The sequence below is a fragment of the Musa acuminata genome, chromosome BXJ1-5, assembly GCF_036884655.1.
Source record: "Musa acuminata AAA Group cultivar baxijiao chromosome BXJ1-5, Cavendish_Baxijiao_AAA, whole genome shotgun sequence".
Classification (NCBI taxonomy): domain Eukaryota; kingdom Viridiplantae; phylum Streptophyta; class Magnoliopsida; order Zingiberales; family Musaceae; genus Musa; species Musa acuminata.
In genome coordinates this window covers 29,994,727-30,010,632 of record NC_088331.1, presented here as the reverse complement: position 1 = coordinate 30,010,632, position 15,906 = coordinate 29,994,727, and the positions used below count along the sequence as shown (strand labels likewise).

The window sequence follows — 15,906 nt, the reverse complement described above, 5'->3', positions numbered from 1 at the left end:
GTATGATCAATGATAAAATCTTTGAATCACAAATTATGTGCTTCAAGTATCATTCCCTTTTTGTTGATAACAAAGGGGGAGAAAACTGATAGACTTGTACCATTTTGATAGCATGACTTATATGATTTGCAAAAGCTTGTGTGATATGAATGTCTTATATGCCTTGCAAATTCTTTGAGAATATCGCAAGATCGATTGATCATATTGAAAGCATGTCTAACATGTATATCATAAAATTCATGTTGAAATTCTTTATCTCCTGTCGTAGTAAAAATTATCTCTTATCATTCGACTTGAAAATGATTTTCATCGAAGTTTTGTATTTACTATTGCTTAATGAGAATAATGATAAGTTCTACGGTTAGAACTTATCGGTTTATGCTTGAATTCAATGGATGAAATTCAAGTGTTTTCATCTTCTCATAATATGGCATATAGATAGGGGGAGTTATGTTTAACTCCGTCATCAATTGATTGTCATCATCAAAAAGGGGGAGATTGTTGAATCTTGGATTTTGATAATAAAATCAATTGATGGGTTAATTGATCTAATCCATATTATTGAGTTAAGTGTGCAGGATTAACTACGATAACCAGAAAACACAAAGCAAGTATACCAGAGTCAAGTTCGATGGACGTTTAAGAGTCCGAAGAATCGTTGGAGATGCTGTCGGAACTATCCGAGAAGAAATCGGGAACCTGTCGAAATTTTTGGAAGTTCGCCGAAGAGATCGTCGGAGGTTCACGAAGATCATCGAGAAGGCTCGGCTACTCGTTAAAGTCATCACAAGTTCGGAAGCTTGCTGGGAGTCCGTCGGAAGAAGTTCGTCGGAAAGCTCACCGGAACAAGACTCGACGTTCACGGTTGAAAACTTGTTTAGGATGTTTTTGTGTTATGTAGTTCACTTATAATTAGGATTAGGATTAAGAGATAATCCTATATCCTAGTTAGGGGCCAATTGGGCCCAAAATTAGACTTGGTTTGGGCTAAATTTGAAGCCCAACAAGTGAACCGAAGGGTCTGGCGGTGGCACCGCCAGACTGGGCGGTTGTACTGCCCAGCACCCGAGAGCTGGGCGATGGCACCGCCCAGCACTGTCAATGTCTGACAGTGATAGGCGGTGGCACCGCCAGCATTGGGAACCCAAAGAGAATTCAAATTTTGGAGCCCAAATTTGAATCCTCTTGAGGCCTATAAATACCCCTCAAATCTCAGCTGAGATCATAACTTTTTTAGCAGCAATTGTTTGAGAGAAAGGCCTTAGAAAAGTCTTAGCTAGTCTTGTTTTCAATTTGCTAGTGTTCACCTCCTTCTTTCTTGCTGAAAATCTGTAAGAGAGTGAACCGCTTGTAAAAAGTTGTAAGAGGAGTATTCACCCTTCCCTTTCAAGAGATTTGCTAGTGGAAGGTGGGAGTCTCATCAAAGAGGGGCCTCGCAAATGGATGTAGGTCACATGACCGAACCACTTTAAAAACGACGTAATCTCTGGTTTGTATTTCATTACTGCTATTTACATTACTGCAAACCTTCTTACTTGCTTTATTTCCTCATTACATTTGCTGCACAACTTTGCGAATACGCTTTCAAGTTAAACACTTCCAATTCCGATTTTTATCGTACGAAAGATTTGTCGAAACCAACGTTTTATCCGCTGCACTAATTCACCCCCCCCCTCTTAGTGCCACTCCGATCCTAACAAAATGTTATAAATATACCATATAAGAAAATTATTAAAGAAAATCATAATTTATAGTTTCTTTTTAAAATTTCATATCAAACCCTTATACTAGTCAACTTTATTTAATTAGGCAAGCTCATAATTGGGCTTACAATTGGTATCAAAGAATAGGTTCTTGAGATCAAATATATTATATTTATTATTTTTGTTTATAATTTATGAATGATCCCTATTCTTTAGTGATTACGAAGAAGCAATGGTTGCCGCCGACCTTATTGCATACAGTTAGCGAATCTGCTAGCGGTAGAGGCTGCGTTGGGTAGCATGCATGCTGCAGCACAACAGGTGGCACATGTACGTGGGCAATCGCGCCCAGGTGGTGGCCAGTTGTGCATAGGCGACGGTAGCTGTGTAGCAATAGCTGCACGCACGGGTAGCTGTGCCCAAGCAATGGGCACGCGTGAGTAGGAACCGTCGTAGGGGCTGTGCACCCCGCGACGGTAGCAGACGCACGCGGGCAGAGGCAGCCCCACGGTGCAGCGGTAGCGTTGCGGTGGTAGGGCCACGTGCGGGCAGCAACAGCGTCGCACGCGTAGGTGGCAGCGACGCTGTAGTAAGGTTTTGGCAAAAATTATAGCTTTGCCCTAGGGTTTCCATTTGGTCAAATTATAGTTTTGCCCTTTTGTATTTTATTAATATCCTTTAATTATTTTTACAATTCTACCCTTTATAAATCTCATAATTCCAATTTATATCTATCAAATATTTATAGTTTTACCCTTATAAGATTGAGAATTTTTAATATATATTCTCGATTATAAAATTGATAAATATGATTTATTATAATTATGATTAAATTTAATCATGATTATATTTTGATTATTTGATTGGATTTAATTAAAAAAATTATAAATTACTATTTACTTTTATAGTTTTCTCATATGAATTATTGATTATATTTTTACATGTGGTAAATAAAATCCAATTATTGTTCTTAGATATTCATTTGGTCATTCACATGTATATATCTGAAATCAAGAAATAATATTCATCTTTCACATGAAAGTATGATTTATATGTTATCATGATTATAATATGAGTTTTTCTTTTGCTGATTAATATTCAATAATTATTATGGTTATTATTCTATTATTGAACTACTTAGTATAAATTAAATTGAAGAAATTTAATGAATATTATTTGTAACTCATCTCCTTAAGTTTTATCTGACTTGTAGCTACCAAAGTGGCCTAAGATGATAGGCTTTTATGATGTGAATTACAATAAATATTTTATCATTTATAGGACATTTTAAATTATATTTTATATTATTGTATTGGTCTTGTAGCTACTAAAGTGATCTAGACCAATAACTTATAAAATAATATTAAGAAATTAGTCATAAATAATATTAAGAAAATAATATTCATAATAACATATATAATTAGGATATTTAGATAATTCCAAAGGAGAATCTATTTTAAATAATTATGTGATGGGATAGAATAATACTGTTTTGGATATTCTTGCAGTTTAGGATTGTATATCCAAAGGCAACAACACTATTCTATAAGGATGGTGTTAGTCCTCCATAGATGATCTTGAGTGAACAGTAGATATGTCAATATTTTACCCAAAGGTATAATATAGATGATATCAATAGTTCATCAAATTTCTTAAAAACTAAAAGAATTAATGTTATTTTATATTTTTGCAGTGATACTTCTATCCATACATTCATATGCTTCTAGTGTCCCTGTACTTTTTGGATTAAATTATTCATAATGGTTAGAGCATGTGCAATTTACATTGGGTGTATTAGATCTTGATTTAGCATTGTTTGTTGAAAAGCTTATAGACTTGACTGATGAAAGTACTGTTAGGATCGAGAGCACTAAGAGGGGGGGGGGGGTGAATTAGTGCAGCGGAAAACTTTCTACGATTAAAATCGAAAGCTGCGTTCGAACGATAAAAACAACTTTTGTATGAAAGTTGATACTAAGCAAGGTTAAAGTCAAACTATGCAGGCAGTTTGTAGCTATGATGAAAACCAGAATATCGGTGCAAACTGAAATCCGACATTCGTACGAAGAAACTGATTTACGTCTAAATGCTGATTCGTAAATCACTTGATTAGATAAGACGCAGTTTAAGCAGGAGTATAAAGGCAGTGTGTAGTTATGGTAAAGCTCAAAACGTAAACGCAATCTGCAATATGATGATCATACAAAAAAGCAGATTTACGTCTAAACGCATATTTACGTCTGAACCTTGAAACTCATTCATAAAATCGCAGAGGGCAGTAAGCTATTGAGAAGTTTGCAGTGAAGGTAAAATGCTCAAAGGAAATGCAAACCGAGATTTAGAGTGGTTCGGTCAATCTTGACCTACTCCACTTTTGGCTTCCTCCACCGACGAGGTCACCGACGTCAACTAGAGGCCTTCCTTCAATAGGCGAAGGCCAACCGCCCTCTTACAGATTCACTCCTTTTGACGGGCTTAGGAGACAACCCTTACAGAAGTTTTCTCTCCTCTCTTTATAACTCAAACTTTGAAGAACAGAAAGAGGAGAACTAGTAGTTTTGAGCTCTAAGAACCATAGAAAGATAACAAGATTTCGAGTGTGTGTTCTGTGCTTTCAGTGCTGAATGGGTGGGGTATTTATAGGCCCCAACCAAGTTCAAATTTGGAGCTCAAATCTGTCAATTCCCGGAATTCCGGGATCAAGCGGTTGCACCTCCTGACTGGGGCGGTTGCACCGCCTGGCAGAGCTCGAAGACTGAGCCTCTGGGTGGTGCCACCTCTGTCAGGGGTGGTTGCACCTCTCTGCCAGAGCTCGAAGACCGAGCTCAGACGGTTGCACCGCTTGACTAGGGAGGTTGCACCGCCTGGTAAAGCTCAAAACTTGAGCTCTTGACAGAAGAGATTGCACCGCCCAGTCTTGCTCGGAGACTGAGCCCAGGCGGTTGCACCTCCTGGCTGGGGCGATTGCACCGCCCAGTCTCGCTTGGAGACTGCCTCCTGGGCGGTGCTACCTCCTACCCTGGCGGTGCTACCTCCTAGCACTATTTCAGGTCCGAATGGGTTGATCCATTCGGCCTAATTTGGGTCTTTGAGGGGCCCGATTGCCCCAAGATTAAGTTAATGGGATCACCTCCCATTTATAACTTAATCATTGTGCTAACTATGATTATTTCCTAAGATATTTACTGCAACTTGCTCCGCTACGTCAATCGCTTCTTCCGGTGAGCTTCCGGCGAACTTCCGTCGATCATCCGATGAACCCTCGGTGATGCTCCTGCGGATTTCCGGCAAACTCCTGGACTTGCGACGATCCACTTGGCGAGTTCCGACGAGCTTCTTTGGCAAGCTCCTGGACTTCTCGGATTTGTTCCCGTAGAACCTCCGACGACCGTCCGAACTTCCGTAGAACTCTCGAACTCCCAACGTGATCATTGTCTTGACTCCGGCACAACTCCTGCTGCATGTCTTTCTTCCATCGTAGTTAATCCTGCACACTCAAAACAAAAACTTCGATCGAGACAATTAATCCTAAGCAATTAACCAAGTTGTCCGGCATGTCATTGGTCCCTCGACGCTTCGTCCGATTCTTTGACGCATTGTCCTTTCCTGCGGCCTATTGCCCAATCAACCAGTTGGCTCTGCAACTTCGATATCCTTGGCACAATACCCGCTCTTCTTGGCCCGATGCCCGAGTCCACGACCTGAAGCCTTCTGTCGACACGTCGACCGATCCATCGGCCCGACGTCCAATCTTCTAGCATGTTTCTCCGGCACAACATGATTTTCCTGCTTTAATTGTCTCATCCTGATCGAGGCATCATGCGTCACTCAAAACGCAGATTAAATCATAAACATATATCAAGTAGTTTCATCATCAAAATACGAGATTCAACAAGTACTGTAGAATAAGTTAATGAAATGAAAGCTTTAGAAAGATTTGATAAGCTTAGTTTAATGTTCATAAGAATGACGATTGCAAATAATATAAAGACTTCATTACTGATTGCAAATAATATAAAGACTTCATTACCGATTGCAACTACCACATAGAAAAATTTAAAGGTTATTGAAGACATATTTAAATCTACTGATAAGTCATTGGCTGACACACTAATGAAAGAATTGACTACGGCTTAGTATGATGGCACTCGAGGAATTCATGATCACATCCTCAATATGGCTGATAAAGCTATAAAACTTAAAGCATTATGCATAAATGTTGATGAGTCTTTTCCCGTACAGTTCATTCTCAATTCTCTTCTTTCTCGATTTGGCAAATTCAAGATTTACTATAATACAAATTAGAATAAGTAAGATTTGAATGAGTTAACTAGCATGCGTGTTTAGGAAGAATTAAGATTAAAGCAGGAAAGTTCATATAATATGATGACTACTACTCAAGGAGTTGGTAGTATGAAAAGAAATTCATAATTTATAGTCTCTTTTCAAAATTTCACATCCAACCCTTATATTAGGCAACTTTATTTAATTAGGCAAGATCATAATTAGGCTAAATATCATCTCAATTAAGTCAAAATAAAATAAAATTAATTAATATAAAAAATTAATCAAAAATTAATTTTTTTATTCAATCAAAACTTGATTAATCGAATATAAATCCAGTCAAGTAATAAAAATATAGTTATGATCAAGTTTGATCAAAGTATTTGATTAACATAAATCAAATTAGTTAATTTTATAATTGAGGATATTATTAAAAAAATTAATTTTTGAAGGGCAAAACTATAATTTGACTTACGATATATGGAGAAAATTTTGATTTCTTGAAAAGCAGAATTGGAAAGTAAACTTAGGGACACAGATGAGAATTATCTTATTTATGAAGGGTAAAACTATCATTTTAGTAAAAACCCTAATTGTCTCTTTCTACGGTCATTGTGTGGGGTGCGATTGTCACCATGTGCAACTGTTGCATGTGTGAGGCGCGATTGTCGTTGTGTGCGACTACTACCTATGTGAGGTGTCGTAATCACCATTTGTGACCATTGCATAAGGTGTGGTCATCACCACCATGCATAGTTGTCGCCTACAGGTGGCTGTGACATTTAGTTGACACCGACGATTGCGGTCAGCAAATGTTACCATAGCGCTATTGTTGTAGTTGCCGTTGGCAATGGTGCTATTGCAACCGTTGCCGTTACAAAGAGTAGTAGTGCTACTATAGTCGACGCATGTAGCAATGATGCATAGCTATCGTAGTTGTCACGAGTAGTGTTGCTACTATAGCCGTTACCCCCAACTGGACGATCGACCACCAAAGGTTTCAATAATACTATTATTGATAATAAGCTATCGATACTAATCTATCGGTCAAGCAGAAGGAATAGACCGACAATATAAAGTACTAAAATAAATTGGTACTATCGATGAATAGTTCATAAATAACAACTGAATTATTTACGGGCTGTGGGTTCGGAGGGATTGACGCTAGAGACTGTCCTCTCTGAGATCGTCGCCATCGCCTATGTCAGCACAAGGCTCCACGCGGTTGGCCTAGGACGAGGCCGTCGGCGAGTCCTCGCGCACGACTTGGACGTTCCCCTCCATCCTGACGGCAACCCTTGCCTCTCCTTCAGGGTGTTTCTTTGGATCCTTCAAGGTTCATGCGTGTTCCCTTTTCACTGATGCAATCGTGTTCTGCATGCGTCTACCTCTTGTTCTTAGTGCGGAAGTGAGCCGAGACCGAGGGAGGCCAGAATCGATCGCTTTAGAACCCTGAAGGCGTAACGGAGGTATTGTTTTCGAACCGTGCAAGAGGTTTTCCGTAGAAAGTTGGCAACTTGGGGATTTGGCTCGTGATTTTAGCAAGGAAAAGTGAGCCAGAGTTGTTAATCTTATGGATTTGAGAGAGGCTTGAGGTGATTTTTGTAGGGGACAAATGCATAAGAAAGGTAAAGTGTTCCCTTTTTTTTTTTTTTCTTTTTCCAATTCGATGTGACAGATCAAATCATTCAGTGCACACCCAAAAAACCAAAGATTTTCAACTGTTTCTCTGACCTCGTTGTCTTATTCAATCCACATGTTGTCTCTTTCGCTCGAGGGATGCATACTGCATGGCGAGTGCTACTCCTCGTGTCAGCTTCATTCACGCCACTGTTGTGTCTGATGTGAGTGGAGACGCAAGCTGTAATAGTAAAGGTATTGTTTCTTGCTCCGAACATCTCAAGTTTATACGACTTACACATTAGCATCACCAAGTTCCTCAGAAAAGAAAAATATGTTCCATATGGTTCTTGTTGACGTTAAAACAGTAACACTTTTTTAATGTTTGTCTTGCCGCTGGTTGCTTTAATTTCCGCTCCTTCCCCCCCCCCCCCCCCCCCGACAAGGAAGAATCTGTACACCAAAGTTGCACCATCTCTGATGGGCTGATGGCTCATATTCAGTCCATGTTGGCTTTCTCAGTCCACAGCCCATACCCCCTCTTAACCTAATCCTAATTAAGATTAGGGGGGTGTGATGGCTACGTTTTATAGGCAGATTAAAGCTATAAAATGGCAGCAACAAGGCAGATCTTTGGAGCCACGAGATTCCAAAGAGAAGAAGGAGAACAAGGCAGAAAAGGAAGAGAAAGAAAGGGAAGAAGACAAGGACAACGTAGAGAGACTGTTCTCAATCATCTAGTAGTGTTCTCATCTCAGGTTAGATCAAATCTATAGTAGACTCTTGCTGTGATTACTTGAGGAGGTTTTAGATATTGTGGGCAGTGACGTGATCCTTGTATCCCAGTTATTCTCTTGTGGTTGTTGCTAGAGTTTTGGGCAAGAGATTGAGATTTGTACATTCATTATTCTCATAGTGGATTATTTCTAGTTTGCCCCGTGGTTTTTACCCTTCACATTGAAGGGGTTTTCCACGTATATCTTGGTGTTCTGTTTGATTGTGTTTCCATTTTATTCCGCTGCGTATTTTGGTCTTCTAGTATTTGTTCCTATACAAAGGTTATTCCTGTTTATATCCCCATCAACTGGTATCAGAGCGGGGTTTTGGTGATTTATTTTTTGTATTTGAACATGGAGGCCAGTAATATTTCTCGCATGATTAGTTTGAATGGAAACAATTGGATGATATGGAAACCAAGAATGGAAGATCTCTTGTATTGCAAAGATTTGTATGGACCTTTGTAGGGGGATAGTGCAAAACCTACAACTATGACAGATTATGAGTGGAAGAGGTTAGATCGAAAAACAATTGGGTTTATTAGACAGTGGCTTGATGATAGTGTCTTTCACCATGTTTCTACTGAAATTTCTGTATATTCTCTTTAGAAAAAATTGGAAAGTCTCTATGAAAGAAAAATAGCTGGCAACAAAGCTTTTTTTATCAGAAAACTTGTGAACCTAAAATATAGAGAGGGTGCTTCTATTGCTGAGCATTTGAATGAAATACAGAGTATTACTAACCAGTTATCCTCTATAAAAATGTCTCTTGATGATGAGTTGCAGGCATTGTTACTTCTCAGTTCATTACCAGAAAGTTGGGAGACACTGGTGGTTTCCCTTAGTAATTCTGCACCAGATGGTATTGTCACTATGAGTCAAGTAACAAGCAGTTTGTTGAATGAGGAGTTGAGAAGAAAGAGTTCAGCAACATCTCAAAATGATTAACAGGCACTTATCTCAGAGAATAGAGGAAGGTCAAAGTCTAGAAGCAGTTCACGTATGGGTAGGAGCAAGTCAAGATCAAGAAAAGATATTGTTTGCTATAACTGTGGTGAGAAAGGACATTACAAGACCCAATGTAAGCAACCTAAGAAGAACAAGAAAAAGGGAAAAGAAGTGGAGTCTACAGAGTCAAAGGATAATACTACAGCTACAATGCAGGGTGGTGATTGTTTGATTTTGTCTCCTTCTGATGATATTTTTTCTTGTGTGTGTCAGGATCTTGAGTGGGTGATTGACACAGGTGCTTCTTATCATGCTACACCTCAGAGAGAGTTTTTTGCTACATACAGGTCTAGAAACTTTGGTGTTGTCAAGATGGGCAACTATGGCACAGCAGACATCATTGGCATGGGTGATATCCATTTAAAGACCAACCTTGGCTGCAAGTTGGTACTTAAGGATGTGAGGCATGTGGTTGACTTGAGGCTGAATTTAATTTCAGTTGGAAGACTAGATGATGAAGAGTATGAAAGCAGATTTCAAAGAGGGCAATGGAAGCTCAGTAAGGGTTCTCTTGTTATAGCTAGTGGAAAGAAATATCATACTTTGTACAGGTTGCAGGCTAAAGCTTATGGTGAGTAGTTAAATGCTACAGTGAAAGACTTCAGTATGGAGTTGTGGCATAGGCGATTGGGACACATGAGCGAGAAGGGGCTGCAAGCTCTTTCCAAGAGAGAGGTATTACCATATCTCAGAGGTATACATCTGAACCCTTGTATTGATTGTTTGGCTGGTAAACAACATAGAGTTTCATTTGCTAGTACTGCTTTGTCTAGAAAAATGCATGCCTTAGACCGTGTTTATATAGATGTATGTGGTCCTTTGAGGACAAACTCCTGGTGGATCTGTTGATGTTCTTGGTATAAGTGGTGCACTTTATTTTGTCACTTTTATAGATGATTTTTCCAAGAAAGTTTGGGCTTATGCTTTGAAGACCAAAGATCAAGTTATTAATGTCTTCAAAGAGTTTCATGCCAGGGTTGAAAGGGAGACAGAAAAGAAATTGAAATGCATAAGATCAGATAATGGTGGTGAGTATACAGGATTGTTTAATGACTATTGTAGATCACATGAGATCCAACATGAGATGACAGTTCCTGGTACACCTCAGCATAATGCAATTGCAGAGAGGATGAACCGCACCATCATGGAAAAGATCAGATGTATGCTTTCACAGGCCAAGCTACCCAAAAGGTTTTGGGATGAGGCTTTGAGGACTGCAGTTGATGTGATCAACTTATCACCATGTACAGCCCTAGATGGTGATATTGCAGAGCATGTATAGTCAGGGAAAGATGTTTCCTACAGGCATTTGAGAGTGTTTGGTTGTCGTGCATTTGCACATGTTCCAGATAATGAGAGGTCCAAGCTGGATGGTAAGTCTAAAGAATGTATTTTTCTTAGTTACTCACATGATCAGTTTGGTTACAGGCTTTGGGATCCAGAAAAGCAGAAGGTGTTCAGGAGCAGAGATGTGGTCTTCTTTGAGGATCAAACCTTTGAGAATTTGAAGAAGAAGGCACCAGCCAAGACTCTGTAGAAGGATTAGCAGATTGTGACCAAGTTATTCCTCTAGTATATCAGGGTGATGGGGGAGATGTGCAGGAAAATAGTGTAGAGCCTGATGTTGATTTACCTGCAGGATATGTTGAGCAAGAAGAAGTAGGAGAGCAAGTTCCCGCAGAACCTCAGTTGAGAAGATCTTCTAGACAACATCAACCTTCAAGTTCCCGCAGAACCTCAGTTGAGAAGATCTTCTAGACAACATCAACCTTCCAGAAGATACTCTACAGATGAGTATGTGATGCTTACTGATGCAGGTGAACCAGAGAGTTACCAGGAAGCAATTGAGAGTGAGCAGAAAGAGAAGTGGTTAGTTGCTATGCAGGAAAATATGGATGCTCTTCAGAAGAACCACACTTATGATTTGGTGCTGCTACCAAATGGAATGAAGGCCTTGAAGAACAAGTGGGTTTTTAGGTTGAAGACTCAAGAATATTGTTCTCAACCAAAGTACAAAGCAAGATTGGTTGTGAAAGGCTTTGGTCAAAAGAAAGGTATTGACTTTGAAGAGATATTTTCTCCTGTTGTTAAAATGTCTTCTATTCGTGTTGCTCTTGGTATTGCTGCTAGCCAGGACTTGGAGGTTGAGCAGTTAGATGTGAAGACATCTTTCCTTCATGGTGATTTGGAGGAGGAAATTTATATGGAGCAACCAGAAGGCTTCAAAGTCAAAGGTAAAGATAATTTTGTCTGCAAGTTGAAAAAGAGCTTGTATGGGCTAAAGCAAGCTCCAAGACAGTGGTACAGAAAGTTTGATTCATTTATGATAGAAAATGGATACAAAAGAACGGCTTCAGATCATTGTGTGTACATCAAATGGTTTGGTGAGGATTTTATTATTCTCTTACTTTATGTTGATGACATGCTTATTCTTGGGAAAGATATGTCTAAAATTGACAGGTTGAAGAAGGAACTGAGTGAGTCTTTTGCAATGAAGGACATGGGGCCAGCAAAGCAAATACTAGGCATGCAGATTTCTCGTGACAGGAAAAACAAGAAGATTTGGTTGTTACAGGAGAAATACAACGAGAAGGTATTGGAAAGATTCAGTATGAGCAATGCTAAGTCAGTTGGTTCTCCTCTTGCAGGTCACTTCAAGTTGTGCTCAAAATAGAGTCCGTCAAGTGATGAGGAGAAGGAGAAAATGCAAAAGGTTCCTTATGCTTCAGTAGTTGGAAGTTTAATGTATGCAATGGTATGTACGAGGCCAGACATCGCATATGCAGTGGGTGTTACTAGCAGATTTCTTGCAAATCCAAGCAAAGAGCACTGGACAGCAGTGAAGTGGATTTTTAGATATCTCAAAGGGAGCTCTAAGGTTCGTTTAAGCTTTGGAGGTGGACCACCTGTGTTAACAGGTTACACAGATGCAGATATGGCAAGAGATATAGATACGAGGAACTCTACTTCAGGTTATGTACTTACTTTTGCAGGGGGAGCTGTGTCATGGCAATCCAGGTTACAAAGATGTATTACTCTCTACCACAGAAGCAGAATATATTGCTGCTACAGAGGTATGCAAAGAAATGTTATGGATGAAAGAATTCTTACAAGAATTGGGGCTAAAACAGGAAAATTATGTGGTGCATTGTGACAGCCAAAGTGCCATCCATTTGTGTAAGAACCCAATGTTTCATTCCAAGTCAAAGCATATAGATGTCAGATACCACTGGATTCGAAATGTATTTGAAGAGAAGCAGTTGCAGCTTCAGAAAATTCATACAAATGACAACGGAGCAGACATGTTGACGAAGACCTTACCAAAAGAAAGACAGGAGATATGCCGACAGCTGGTCGGCATGGCTTCACATTGAGGAGTCATGGGACAGCCTCCCTTATGGGCTGAAGGGGGAGGTTGTTGGGCTGATGGCCCATATTCAGCCCATGTTGGCTTTATCAGCCCACAGCCCACACCCCCTCTTAACCTAACCCTAATTAAGATTAGGGGGGTGTGGTGGCTGCGTTTTAGAGGCAGATTAAAGCTATAAAAAGGCAGCAACGAGGCAGATCTTTGGAGTCACGAGATTCCAAAGAGAAGAATGAGAACAAGGCAGAAAAGGAAGAGAAAGAAAGGAAAGAAGACAAGGACAACGCAGAGAGACTGTTCTCAATCATCTAGTAGTGTTCTCATCTCAGGTTAGATCAAATCTACAGTAGACTCTTGCTGTGATTACTTGGGGAGGTTTTAGATATTGTGGGCAGTGACGTGATCCTTATATCCCAGTTATTCTCTTGTGGTTGTTGCTATGGTTTTGGGCAAGAGATTGAGATTTGTACATTCATTATTCTCATAGTGGATTATCTCTAGTTTGCCCCGTGGTTTTTACCCTTCACATTGAAGGGGTTTTCCACGTATATCTTGGTGTTCTGTTTGATCGTGTTTCCATTTTATTCCGCTGCGTATTTTGGTCTTCTAGTATTTGTTCCTATACAAAGGTTATTCCTGTTTATATCCCCATCAATCTCACCCTACTATCTTGGATATGTGAAAGGCTCGTTTACATTTGTTCCTGGCAGGTATTTCCAAAGGACACTCGAAGCTGATGAACTATTATGCATGCAGGAAGAAAGACTAAAACCAGTTATCGTCTGGTGTTAGCCATATCACATGTTATTGTACAATATTCTTACTTCTTTAACTTCAGGTTGACTAGGCCTGAAAGGTGGGAGTTTGATGTGCAAGTAGCTACTTTTGCACGCCTTTCAGGAACTAGAGTACACCTTCAACATCTCTTCACAACTCTTTTTTTTTATGTTTCTGTAAAAAGAATCGAAAAATATTTCGATCCCTTCGTCTTAGTCTATGATGATGGTTTTAAATTATTGAAGTCATAGAACCAAGTCAAATGAACCCTAATAGATAGTCTAATTACAATTTGGTTTGCTTTCACTCGTTACTTCTTCAAAGTGTGTCAACAATAAATATCTTTATCAATTATGATAAATGATTTCATCAAAATAAGTTATCTAATAAATTAGGCACACTATTCTCGGATCAGTATTTCTTATGTAAAAAATTGTAAAAATGAGATTTCGGACTTTTAATTAAATTTAAGATAGCGAGTCACGTTACATAAATATCAAACTAATATTTTAAGTATAAAAAAATTATCCGATAAGGTCTATAAGTTCTAACATAGCTACTTCTGCGACCCAAAAAGTATATCCCAGTAATTACAGCTTCATAAGTTCTGACAGATTATATCTGTTTCGAATCATGCAATTACTTGCATATTATTGTTGTTGAAACAGTACTATAACATATATATATATATATATATATATATATTTGTTGTGAAAGGGTACATATATGAATTTATCTCCTTCCCATTATTGTACTACATATTCCAATATATAGCACGCCACAAACACTTGCAGCAAAGCTTTTATTACCCCATCACCGCTTGTAAGCAGTAGCAATTCGGCGCTCAGCAAGTGAGGTTACTTCCAGGGTCGACGCCGAACTGGCTGCAGTAGTCCTTGTAGTATCCGACGCGAGCGTTCATCGTCTCCGTGTTCTTACCGTCGCACTCGAGGTCGCCGTTGATCGCCCGGATGGTGGCTCCGAATCCTTGGCCTGACGTGATGGCCGAGTGGCAGTTGTTCATCCAGAACCACTGGGCGGCCTTGAAGGAGACGACGACGTCGTTGGCCACCGTCTCCGGCGCGTTCAGGCCGTCGAACCCGATGCTTTGCCCGGCGGGTCCGTAGTTGTAGTTCCAGGAGAGTTGGAGCGGCCCGCGGCCGTAGTAGCCCTTCCCCGCAATGCACGGCCACTCCGTGTTGTTCTCGTCGCAGTAGTCCTTCGACGCGCCATCGATCTCCTCTATGTAGCAGAAGTCTGCAGAGAAGAAGTAAGCATCGATGCGACAAGTACTTGAAGGAACGATCGCATGCGTGCACGCAAGTCGAGAACTCACGTCCGGTCTCGTGCGTGGCGTGGGCGAAGAAGGCGGCGATCTCGCGCTTGGAGTCGTCGGCGGTTCCGGTGTGGCCGAAGGTCGGGTAGGAGCCGGCTGCGGTCAGGAAGGCGTCGCGGGTGTAGAAGCTCTTGCCGGCGCACCCGCCGTCGGCCTGGCCGATGATCCCGTCGAAGAAGCTCTGCGTCACGATGTCGGCCACCGAGACGTCGTTGGAGGGGGGGGAGGAGGAGTAGCACGGTCCCGACTGGCACCCGTCGCCGCAGTAGTCGTCGCCGGTGCCGCAGTAGCCGTACTTGCTGCAGCAGAGGTCGGCAGAGCAGCCGCAATTCTGGGCGGCCACCGCGATGGCTCCGGCCAAGAGGAGGCCCAGGAAAAGCATCGTCGTGTTGTGTACCGCCATTGCTGGGGATGATGGAAGTAGAACACTGCTCGTGAGGTATTTATAGAGAGGGAGGAGAGGAGACGGATTTAATGATGGCTTGTCGAAGCCGGTTTGGTGGAGTATTCATCAGATTGACCAGACTTGGTTCATTCGAAACAACCAATCTTTGCATGCGAGACGTGAAGCTACCGGTCAACAAATTGCAAAAACAATAACGTGACAGTGACCGAGAACCAATGCAAAACAAGGCAACGACGTTCCGGAACTCCAAGTAGCCATCAAAATGTCAGCTTCTGCTACTTAATGTAGATCAAATTTTGGCCAAAATTTGACAAGGTCAATGCTGCACAGGGCAAAAGCCATCAAAGACTTCTTACTTAGTCCATCCATGCCGAACAGCATTTGACAACAACTTGCCAAAGTCATGGAGGCTCAATTCCCTTGCATGCTGGACCGTGATACGGAACTGCATCAATCATAAGAAGAAACTGCATTGCAGCAGTATATTATATATATATATATATATATATATATATATATATATATATATATATATATATATATATATATATATAATAATAATAATAATAATAATAATAATAATAATAATAATAATAATATCGAATTTGGAATTAAAATGGAACCGATTC

The 15,906-nt window shown here is 40.4% G+C and overlaps 1 protein-coding gene across 1 annotated transcript; it reads right to left on the bottom strand.

Annotated features, from left to right (window-relative positions):
• Positions 1-14,258: 14,258 nt before the first annotated feature.
• LOC135674109 (chitinase 6-like) lies at positions 14,259-15,304 on the bottom strand. Its single transcript, XM_065183581.1, has 2 exons — positions 14,872-15,304; positions 14,259-14,792 (listed from the first exon to the last, which is right to left on the bottom strand). Exons 1-2 carry the CDS (start codon positions 15,272-15,274, stop codon positions 14,380-14,382), a joined length of 816 nt encoding a protein of 271 aa, XP_065039653.1. The 5' UTR covers positions 15,275-15,304; the 3' UTR covers positions 14,259-14,379.
• Between the last annotated feature and the right edge of the window lie 602 nt (positions 15,305-15,906).